Genomic DNA, 12,200 nt, shown 5'->3' with positions numbered 1-12,200 from the left:
CCTACACTGAAATTCATCATTAAACCATGTAGATTCAGAATGGTACTCAGCTTTTATAAATTGCAATAGAACAAAAAGAAATTTAAGAAGCCATGCTTGAATCTTAGCCTCGGATTCGCTGCCATGCTGACCACACAAAATAAAAGCGTACACAGTTCCCCATCTATCGAGGCAAAAATTCATGTACGACCCTTTACCTTTTCGGAATTTTCCTATTCAACAGACATTTATGAATTTTATCAATACATGGCCTCTCTAGAGTCTAGTCTATGCTTCTCCCTTTTTTTTTTTTTTTTTTTGAGGAAAGTCTATGCTTCTCCCTACTCCTACATAAATTTTCGCTTCTGATTTTATTAGAATTGAGCTCAGATCCTGTATGGTACTTGGTAAATGCTAGATTAGGTGCTCACATTTTGGGCTTAAGTATTTCTCTGTTTTTGTAACAATGCCAAAAGCCCAAAACAGAGCATTATTATAACATTAGAAAATTTAATGTTTGGTTTTTTAAGTTTATCTCGTCTTTCATTCTCGGAGAAAAAAAAAATGTAAGTTTATTCTCTCACGCACGCACTTTTTCTTTTCAGATTGTTGAAAGACATGCCATCTTTTCTTAACAAAAAACAGAATCTTTATCTTTTTAGTTCCTTCCTGTCGTTCTCGCTCCATTCCCTTTTTCTTTTTCTGAAACAGTTGTGTGTTTTTCGTCAAAGCTTTTCGCCATTGTCTCAAGCAAGTAAACGCAAAAGAGAGAAGGGAAAAAGAAAATAAAAGAAAAGCAAAAGGCTCTGCAGCACGAATTCCGAGGGAAATGAGCATCGATTCAGATCTTTGTCTTTATTAATTAAAAAAATTTCCAAACAAGAAACGAAAAGATTATTTCATTTCATTTCATTGCGCACATCGTACTTGTTTTCTTTTCCATGTTCATTTCATCATGTCTCAACGTGACCTACAAGCTTTTGCACCAGCTTTTTCAGAACCACCATAAATTTCTTATTATCACTTTTCAGTGAATTCGTAATCTCACATACACACATACAAGTTGCAAAAATTTCGTTTTTATACATGACCATTTTCAGTACGTGGAAATAAACCGCAGTAAGAAAAATATAAAATTATCACCATTTTGTAATAAACACCCCAAATATCTTTTTTGAATCAACTTGTGCCCAACATTATCACCGTTTTGCAATTAAGATCCGGATACACGATCAAATCCATGTTAAGCGAGGAACAATTTTAAGAATTTCTTTCTTTTGACACCAAAAATAATTAGCAAAATATTCAAAAGTTAGGTCTCCCATTCAATACAGGAAATGTTAGGTCAGTAGGAGCTGCTCACAGATACGTTGAAACATTGGGGTTTAAATTACAAGTATTCGTGCCGATTGTTTTGCTGGCTTTCCCTAAAGAAGAAAGACAGAAAGCAAAAATAATAGTACAAATAGAAAAAAGAGCTTTTTATCTTAACCACGCTTCTACAAGTAAAAATTCATACAAAAAACTTACAAAGAACACCCAAAAGACAACTTACAAAGACAAAAATCTAAAGGGGTAGCTACAACCCTTTCCGTACATATTCACCTTCGCTACAAAATACTTTTTTTCTTTTTGTTATAATTTAATATTTGTTTTCTAAGGAAACTTCCTCCTATGTTCTCAAGAAAAATACAAACAAAGGAGACGGAAGTAGCATTAGATATTGACCCGTTTGCCTTCTCCCGGGTCACTTCTTGATCTTACTAGTGGCAACTCCATTGATCCTGTTTTACAATAAAATCAAAACTAAACTAAGGTTAAATATTCAAAATGAGAGTTAAAACAATAGGACAAAGGAAATGTTGCCTGGACCAGAGGTGAGAGGTCCCGCCTCGGAATAAAATTTGAAATTCAAGGGGTACCAATATTAATTGCAACAGGTTGTGCATTTTGCCATGTGAAGAAAATAAGATTTAAAAATTCAATGTTTTTGAGTAAATCAGAAGTTGCTGAAATATCAAATAGAAACTTATGATTACAACATATCTTGGAAGTAACAGCCACAATCATGTTCTCCTTGTAATATTATTATTTTTATAATCATCATCTCTTGAGGCTTTTATTAAATTTTGTTCTAGCTTCCCCTGATTTTATTAGCACTAGGCCGAATATAACCTCGTATTATACAAATATAGTTTCTACTATTGAAAAAGAAACCAACTAAAACCACCTAATCTGTTGATAAAGAAACCACAATCAATGAACAGAGCTTTCAAAAACAAAATAATCCACAGCGCTAATACACTGTATGTTAAATTCGCTACATATGTACTCTCTTCAAAAGAAAATCACAAGTTTAAACTGCTACCTTTATTGAAAGAACGCTTGCAATGCGCAATGGCACTTTCAATCCCATCTTCCTTCTCTAGAAGAGTATCATCCCTTCTCTGAGGCCCCACCACTGACTGGGGGGACCGCACGGCAGCTACAGCTGACGATGCCGACCGGCTCTTTTTTAGCCGCCTCGCAACCAACTTCATACCCGTCGGCTCAGTCGTCCCAAACCGTAATTTCTCACCAAATCCTTTTGAGACCTTCACATAAAACGGTTTTATTTTGCTGAAATATTTTTGTATTGCAAGGGGAGACGATCGTTTTTCCTGATCCTGACAAGGAGACGCGAGCTCGAAAAACAATTTAGTGGATGTGGATCGGGCGCTGTTGGATCCCCGTAACCCACTTTCCCGAGCAAAGAGCGAGAAGAGCGGTACTTCCGAAACGACATTTCCCCTTTCGGTCTCAAATTCCGGTTTTGAATTCATCTTCTTCGCACCGAACTTGAGCTCGCGAAATTTCCTCGGCGAGTTGACAAAATTAGACCTCCGTCTTGTATCTGACGGATCGAGAGATAGCAAGCCGCCGCTGAAGAACAAATCATGAGATTCCACGTCAGATTCCGTCTCGGATTCCGTTCTTAGAGAAAGAGGGAACACTAAGTCGAAGAACGGACCCTCCTCGTCGGTATCTCGCGTATCGGTCGACGGCCTGAACACAGCCGAGGGAAAACTGGAAGCGTGAATCGTCTTCGACTTGACTCCTCTCCGTTTATCTCTGTTCCCTCTTGGCGTAACAAGAAATCCTAATACCTTCATAATAGAGAGATAGAGAGAGAGAGGGAGGTGAAATGAATGCGAGGTTCGAAGGTTGAAGGGGTTTTGTCTTACTTCTATTGTGTTCTACCAGAGAGGCACAGCGATTTCTTGTTCTCTTCTATGTTTTCTCACGCTATATAAATCCAGAGTATGCGTACAAGTTTGAAAATTAATTAATTAATGGAGGAGCGGTTCTATCACGAGTATTTGATCGCAAAAATTCAGACGGGTCCCACCACCAGGCCACCACTCATTGACTTCACTCGTGTGGGTCCACGAGTGGTAGAAACAAAAGGTTAATCGTTGTTTGAAATCGACTGTTGGATTTTAATGGACGGTTCAGCTTGACCTTGTGTGTAGCTACCGCAGTTTTTCTTCGTTTGTTACGTAATTAGACCCACTATTATTAACAGTTGATTAGTGGTAAATTATATTTTAACTTTGTACTTTATTCCTAATAAAAGAAGCTTCGCAAAGGAGGAAGAGAGTTAGACAAATATGCTCCCCGGCTCTACTTACTAGGGTGATTAGTCTACAATAATTCAACGTAGAATCCTGCGGTCCAAGAGAAGTTTGATTTTTATTCTAAATTATTTAGCACCTGTCTATTCTAATAATAGCTTAAACGTATAAAAACAATATAGAAAATTTAAATTCTCTAACACTTTCAATAAGCAGCTTAAGCTTTTCTAAGATTATTGTCCTCGTGAGTTTTAGATTTTCAAACACTTCCTCTCCCATGTGACAATTAAGTTATATTACCATCATGTAAACCACTAACTCAATTTGACATTAAAAAATTCTGCTTGCGAGAAAACTTTCAATAACTCTGAAAAATTATCTTTGTAAAATCGCTTTAATGAACTGAATTTATTAAAAACTCAATCCGACACAGAAGACAACTGCGTGCACCTTTTGTTATTTATACTTTAATTCAAGCTAATTATCAGTTTTTCGTTTTTATTAGGTATCTTGACTATTCTAGCTAATAAATTACACATATTAGATTATTTTTATTTGCTCTTTTTTTCCTCAATTGGTGAATTAATAACTATAGGTTGTGTAAATCACAAATGATTTTATTCACAATACTACGAATCAACATATCTTGCATGTCATTTTTATACTCAGAGAGCATACTGTTCCAACTAATACAAAAGAAAATTTTGTTATTCAATGGTCATAAAAATGACAAAATAATTAATATTGCTATCTATTTAAAAAAAAAAAATTCAACACGAAGTGTGGAGTCTATCTTGAAAATTGGGACCATGACTTGGTCAAATTGTTTTGTGCCATCACCGTCATAAATGTAATCTAAAAGTAAAAAATGAGGCCGTTTATTCTTAAGCAATTATTTGTTGCTATAAATTTTCGAGCGAACAGCTTCATTAAATTCCATATAATTTGAAATGTGCAATTAATGCTGGTGTTGCTATTTAGATGGATTCCAGAGGAGCGTGGGAAATTCACTTTTTGTAACTTTATCTGGACCCATTTGCAGATTGGATGGAGATGGTGCAAACTGCAAAGAAGTGTGAGGTTGTGCGGTGCATGTTCAGCTCTGAATGTTAGAGATGAGCCCAAGGGCTGAGGCCTCATGATTCAGACTAGCCCCAATACCACCTGAAAAGCATCAATTACAAGTTACCAGTCAAGATTTTGATTATTCGCTGTTCCCGGAACCACCTCAGTTTTTATCAGATTATTTTTTATACAAATTTTTGTACAAAAAAAAAGTATAGAATAGCTGAAAGTATGTCTAGTAAATAGGACTGACTGATGCAATAGTGTGGAGCGACGCAACACTGACAGGGAAGGAAGGACTCATAATAAGCGAGAGAGAGAGAGAGCGGCTGAGCCAGGTCATATTGTGTAGTTTGGGCAAACTCGAGTGCATTCCGGCTCGGCAGTCTATGCCTCACCTTCCTCATTTGCGCTCTCTCTCTCAGTCTCTCTACTCTCCAGTCTCCACCTGACATCGTACGGTCCCTGCTTCTGCTCTGGTTTTTACGGCACTTTGACCCGACTCTCGCCATCCCTTGCGCACTTGGCGGGAAATATATCTCGGAAATTCTGCCTCACCATTTTGTTCTACGTTGTTTTACATTTGTATGATCTGGCAGAATCTATATCGGCATTCTTAAAATTCTGTATACCGGCACGGACGCACGGTTCTTTCTTTTGTTGGTAGTAGAAGAGTCGTGAGAAATAGATGTTCGTACCATGTTTGGCCGATGACTGTGGTGCAACAGTTGAGCGTATTTCCGCTGTTAGATGATACAGATACAGATTTTATTGTTAGGTAAAGTTAGCATCTTTTTTTTATACCCATCATTAATATACTGAACATTGTGGTTTCCAGGTTTTTCGTCGGATTTTATGTGGCACGTTGTAAGAATGTACTACGGTGAGCGGTCAAGAAAAGAGGTCACAATCTGTTTCAAGTTAGTTTTAAAATTTAAATTTATCCGCGGGGATCTCAACGCCGGTCGGACAGTTTGAACTTATCTTTGGATAATATTTATCTGATGGTATGTTCGTTTCGGAATTTTTTTTTATAAACAATAATTAATTAAATTAATTTTAGCAAAGAAGTATGATTACTTTTTTTTTACAAAAATTATAAGGATCGAATCTCCAATTCGATCTCCAAATTTTACTTTTTTTGGGACCAAATTGGAGATTCGATCATGCCTTACTATACAACTTTTCGTGAATGCGGCCATAGAAAATCTCACAAATGAGAGACCGAATATGCTACTCGGTCTCAATGTTTTTTTTTCTTTAAATTCCCTTTTTCTCCCTCCAAAAAAATATTAACATGCAAATTCAAATAAATATTAAAATGCATGATATACAAACCCAATTAAATATTAACATTCATTCAATTACTTTACATTATTCTACAATTACAATAAAAAAATTAAATCACTCAACAATTAATTTATACTACATGCAAAAAGCTAAATTACTCTACATGCAAACTAAAAAATTCTACAATTAATAATTATACTACAAAAACCTAAATTATACTAAACAAAATACAGGTCGTTGTATGTTTTTTTGCAATTATGATACTTTGGATGCCCGAGGTTTTCTCTGAAAGAAATCCAGATCCCTCTCGTCCCCCCGTTCCGAAAAGTTGTTATACACGCAAATCCGACTTTCCTAGCCAAATTTATGATTGTTTAAAGTTTTTTTAAAAGATGAACTTTGGAAATTCATAACTAATTGTAGAAAAAACCAAATAAATTGAAATTTGTGTCAATTATGTATATTTTTTCATGCTCTACGTGCTGGTATAATCACTTTTATAGTTTGGTCCCTGTATCAGTCCGGATTTGCAGATTTGCCAGCAAAGGTCAAATTTGATGTTTTTAGTGCATTACATTATACTAGTGGCCTTTGCTTAGTACTTGGTTGCTGAGTTTGGACTTGGTACCATACCAGAGGTCAGTCTAGGGTGCTTTGTGCATGGACAGAGATCTAATTTGAAGTTTGAACATATTTTAGTAGCTCTAAACTATTGTTTTAGTATCATAAATAAAGAGAAGAAGATCAAAGCTCCAAGATATCATTTAATTTGAGACTAAACAAAAACCAAAAAATTACACTAAAAAAATATCATTCAATTATTTTACTCTATATGCAAACTAAACAATTATCATTTAATCATTTAATCCAAGCTCCAAGATATCATTTAATTGTTTTACTCTACATGCAAAATAAAAATTATACAATTAATAATTACACTACAAAAATCTAAATTACACTAAACAAAAACCTAAATCACAGTTAAAAAAAATAGGGAGACCAAATCTCCTATTCGGTCCCAAGACAAATACAGTTCTACACACATGGCCACACGAAAAGCTGGAAATAACAGGGAGACCGAATCCCCTATTCGGTCCTAGAAAAAAGTAAAATTTGGAGACCGAATTGGGGATTTGTATTAGTGTAATAATCTAGAAGTCAATCATACGATAATTGTATCATATATATTTTGTTCATGAATTAGATGATTAATAAAGATATTATTTTGTTCCTTGAGTATTATCGCATTTATGAACCATTTCGAGTTAATGACTTGAAATTGTAGAACTCCATAATATACATGATAAATACTCTTAATAGTCTCTAACCGTGGTAATTAGCAGGAGCACTAATTGACTCTTAAAAGGTTAGTATGTTGATTAAATAGTGGTTAAGTTTTACAGACCATAGGCAAAAGGGATGTCATTTTAATCACATAGATACATGTTACAGAACATGGTATTTGACAGACCCTAAATGAAACGTTAATTAGAATTGTATTCGTGTCATTAATATTTTCATTCAGTATTAAGTTCTAAAGTATGAGGTATTTGTCTTTCCTACATGAGAAGTGTGTATTCGTGAGTGTTGTCTAACGATATCCGTAAAAAGTAGCTATAACGGTGACATTTCAGTATACATGACTTCTGCCGAGGGGAGATGTTCACCAAGACTACTATTGTCCCTCGTATTACTATACGAGTGATAGTGCCACTAGGCCTCTTGATGAAGTAAGGTTATCAGCGCAGTATGATAGAGTAGTTTCCTAGAGCAAATGGTTTTGACTTTATGATTTGGGTTCATATGATGGCTGAAACAATTCAGCTTGTTCCTAGAGTGTGACACCATTTAGTTCACTTGCTAGAATTAAAGTGGTATCCTATAAACATCCCTAATCCAAGCAATTAGCAAGGAATACTAGTTGCACGAGATTAGCATGGGAATTAGTACAGTGGACAAGTCTCCGCTATAATATCCTGTAGATGCATATAAGAGTTTATATGCCATTGGAAGTGACCATATGCAAATATCAGATGGACTCTGTGTTTTTGTGCCATTGATGGTTTGCATGTGTTAGATCTTAAGTCTGAGATATTCAGTGACTTCATACTCGAGAAATACAGGTTTGTGGTTGGCACCTAACGCTTTCTGTAAAAAAGGTTATAACAGTGTCTTCTCGGCAGGTATAGACTCGTGGAATGTGTTCGCACAGAATATATGCTGCAAAGTTTCGGTATAGCAAGCTATACCCTTTAAACCTTTGTTATACTCTATCAAATCAGATAGCAAGTGTACTATCCTATCGATGAGTATGCTCAGGTATCGATCCACAGGGACGGAAGAAAATGACCGGACTTGTCTTAAAATTACTTGAGATTCTAGAAGTGAGAGAAATTGATTTGGTTTGGTTCTAACAATTCTAATGATTTATGACAAGTTTAAAAGACAATAAAGAGAATTAAAGTTGTTTTCAAATGATAAAAAGACGTTTCCAGGGTTCAGATTTCATTTCTGTTCAGCCCCGAGGCATACGGCCCGTACGGATTCCCGTACGGTCCGTAGGGTACCTCGAGTTAATGCTGCAGCTACTGTTTTCTACGTTGATGCTAATGTTTAGGGTTTCTATCGACTAGATCTAGATACCTAACCTCAAATTTCGCATTTTGGCCTAGTACCCGATTACCGGACTCAAATAGTTCCCTCTTAGATGCGTTAAACCTCAACTTTCGCATTTTGGCCTAATTTATCTAAGTTACTTGTTGGTTTACTAAAAGTATCCAAGGACTTTCGCCTCAAGGAAAGTTTCACCTTTCGGGTACTCATTGGTTTCACCCTACTTCATATACTTTATTCGGTTGGATTAAATGTCATAGACTTGGCTCCTAACACTTAGATGTGCGCATTCATCTAACGGGATGACTAATCAATTCAAGCAAGTACAAATAAAGCAATCAAAATACTACACAACAAGGTAAAAACAAAGCATTCAACACAAAATCAAAGTAGCATGCAAACAAAACTAAACTAGAAACTACATCTTAACCCTAGAAACAAAGTAAATTAGCTACTCATGTTCATAAGATAACACAAATAACAAGAAATGAAAGAGTTCATGACAAAACAGTGGAAAATCCGAAGATCCATTGCAAACTCGCGTTTTTCACTTCTCTTCCTCCTCTTGTCTTTTGCTCCAAGAAAAATTGTCCAAGTTCCAGTGAGTGAATCCCCTTTTTTTGGTGTGGAATATCTCATTTAATGCCCCAGATCACGTCCCAAAAGGCTTCCTTTTCGGCCTCCTTAAATTATGCTCATTTCAGATTTCAGCTGGATTTTCCGAATTAGCGTCCTACGGCCCGTAGGGAACCCCGTACGGGCCGTATGCCTGTGTTTTCTCTTGGAGACTTTGTGCCTCTGTTGGGGAACCTTCTGTGTGGTTAGGCAGATCTCGTACGGTCCGTAGGGAATGTCATACGGGCTGTATGAAAAGTAGTCAGATCCAGTTTTTCGCTCTTTCTCCTGCAAAATACCAAACAGAGCATAGCAGTACCACATTTCAAAGTAAAAGTCCACATTTATAGGCTTTAAAACACAGGTTTTAGTGTAAATCAATGCCGTAATTAAGATATAATATGGAGATATCAGAATGAAGCACGTGGAATCAAGAAGGAAATATCCCTCATACACATCACGAAGAATGTGTATGAGTGATGATATCTATTGGGCCCCTTGATAGAATCAGATTACACAACAGGCATTGTGATGTTGGATCACAAGTATATGATGATTCATGGATCTCAAGTTTATGATGATTCATGGATCACAAGTATATGATGATTCATGGATCACAAGTATATGATGATTCATAGATCACAAGTAGCCTTCCCAATTTCGCAAGGAATGGAGAATTTGCCAGGATCTTCCAGTGAGTGAATCCCCTTTTTTTGGTGTGGAATATCTCATTTAATGCCTCAGATCACGTCCCAAAAGGCTTCCTTTTCGGCCTCCTTAAATTATGCTCATTTCAGATTCCAGCTGAATTTTCCGAATTAGCGTCCTACGGCCCGTAGGGAACCCCGTACGGGCCGTATGCCTGTGCTTTGTCTTAGAGACTTTGTGTCTCTGTTGGGGAACCTTCTGTGTGGTTGGGCAGATCTCATACGGTCCGTAGGGAATGTCATACGGGCCGTATGAAAAGTAGTCAGATCCAGTTTTTCGCCCTTTCTCCTGCAAAATACCAAACAGAGCATAGCAGTACCACATTTCAAAGTAAAAATCAACATTTATAGGCTTTAAAACATATGTTTTAGTGTAAATCAGGGCCGTAATTAAGATATAATATGGAGATATCAGAATGAAGCACGTGGAATCAAGAAGAAAATATCCCTCATACACATCACGAAGAATGTGTATGAGTGATGATATCTATTGGGCCCCTTAATAGAATCAGATTACACAACATGCATTGTGATGCTGGATCACAAGTATATGATGATTCATAGATCAAGAAATAGAATAGATAAGTGTACAAGAATGACACAATCTTATCCTGAGCTTATCAAAAGATATCATGTGATATTGGATACGACACAGGCAGTGTTATGCACTGTCTATATTGGATCAACGATACTGTTCGATTACATATCGGCTGTACTTTTTGGTAGTCAAGGCATGTTGCTAGACGCTAACCTTGATCAATGAGACTGGACACTCATTGCCAACATGATACAGATCCAAGTAGGTCACACCTCCAAGGGTTCTAGTCGTTGTTAGTTTGTAATAATCTAGAAGTCAATAATACGATAAGTTAATCATAAAACTTTGTTCATGAATTGAATGTTTATTTATATATCATTTTGTTGCCTTGAGTATTATTGAAATTATGGATCATTTCGAGTTCATGACTGAAATTGTGAAACTCCATAATATAGATAATATATACTCTTAAAAGTCACTGACCAAGGTAATTAGCAGGAACACTAATTACCGCGATAAGGTTAGCATGTGGATTAAAAGATGGTTAAGTTTTACAAACCACCTGACATGAGATGTCATTTTAATCACATGGATACATGTTCTAGGAACATGGTATTTGACAGACCCCGAATAAAACATTAAATAGAATTGTGTTCGTGTCATTAATGTTTTCATTCAGTGTCAAAGTTCTACAGTATGAGGTATTTATCGTTCCCACTAAGAAATATATATGAGTAAGTGTTATGTAACGCTGTCCGTAAAAAGCAGCAATAACGGTAGCATTTCCATATATATAACTTAGCTGAGGAAGTGATAGTCTGCCAAGAATACTACTTGTCCCTCGTATCTCTATACGAGCTATAGCATCACTGGGCCCTTTGATAGAGTTAGATTATCTGCATGCGGTATAATTACAAGAGTAATTATATTTGATAATCTACTCAAGATCAAGAAAAGATACAGTTAACAAGGATGACACATATCTACCTTAAAACTGATCTGATAGCTATGAGACAGAAGAACTGACACAAGTAAATTGTTTACTGGATCGTGATATTGTACAGTACAGCATCATCTGTGTAATTGGATGGTCATGATGTGTTGCCAGATGCCACCCATGACTAACAGAAGTTAAAACAGTTTTAACTCTGTTTACCAACATAACACAGATCCTATTGGGTCACACCATATAGGAGCTACTCGGAGAATCTTACTGATTAATTATAAATTGATTATAATTAATATTAATATGGTTATAATTAATTATACGTGATATAATTAAATTATAAATGTCATTTAGAATGACAAGCAGAAACAACGGTTAATTTATAAACGTACACGTTACGTTGTATAAAAGTTACCGAACAATAACCGAAAAGAAATATAATTGTACATGACAATTATATATATATGATTTGGAATTTTAATTGTTAATTATGGATTTGAATTATGGGTTTAAAAGCCCAAAATAATCAAAGCCTTAATTAAAATTAAAGGCCCAAAGTCAAAGCCCAAAATCAAAGCCTTTTACTATTCATGCCTTAATGGGCCAAGGGCAAAATGGTCATTTCACACCTATGCCACCTTGCATGACACCTTAGGGGTGTAGAAACATGGAGAAGAGTGTGGAAGGGTGTGGAAGGGGTATTTTGGTCTTTTCACATATTAAAGGATGAGGTGTCAAGGGCTTTTGGTAAATAGATTTGTTTTGAGGGGTATTTTGGTCTTTTGCGAACCTCCTCAAAACACTATAAATAGAGGGGTGAGGGTAGAGAGAAA

The 12,200-nt window shown here is 36.1% G+C and overlaps 1 protein-coding gene across 1 annotated transcript; it reads right to left on the bottom strand.

Moving 5' to 3' along the window:
* Positions 1-1,458: 1,458 nt before the first annotated feature.
* LOC144563452 (putative membrane-associated kinase regulator 2) lies at positions 1,459-3,309 on the bottom strand. Its single transcript, XM_078312927.1, has 2 exons — positions 2,348-3,309; positions 1,459-1,763 (listed from the first exon to the last, which is right to left on the bottom strand). The coding sequence occupies exons 1-2, from the start codon at positions 3,129-3,131 to the stop codon at positions 1,696-1,698; spliced, it is 852 nt and encodes a 283-aa protein (XP_078169053.1). The 5' UTR covers positions 3,132-3,309; the 3' UTR covers positions 1,459-1,695.
* Positions 3,310-12,200: the final 8,891 nt, after the last annotated feature.

The sequence above is a fragment of the Carex rostrata genome, chromosome 12 (genome assembly GCF_964058835.1).
Source record: "Carex rostrata chromosome 12, lpCarRost1.2, whole genome shotgun sequence".
Classification (NCBI taxonomy): domain Eukaryota; kingdom Viridiplantae; phylum Streptophyta; class Magnoliopsida; order Poales; family Cyperaceae; genus Carex; species Carex rostrata.
The sequence above is the reverse complement of the archived record's forward strand: the minus strand, read 5'-3'. Positions and strand labels throughout refer to the sequence as shown.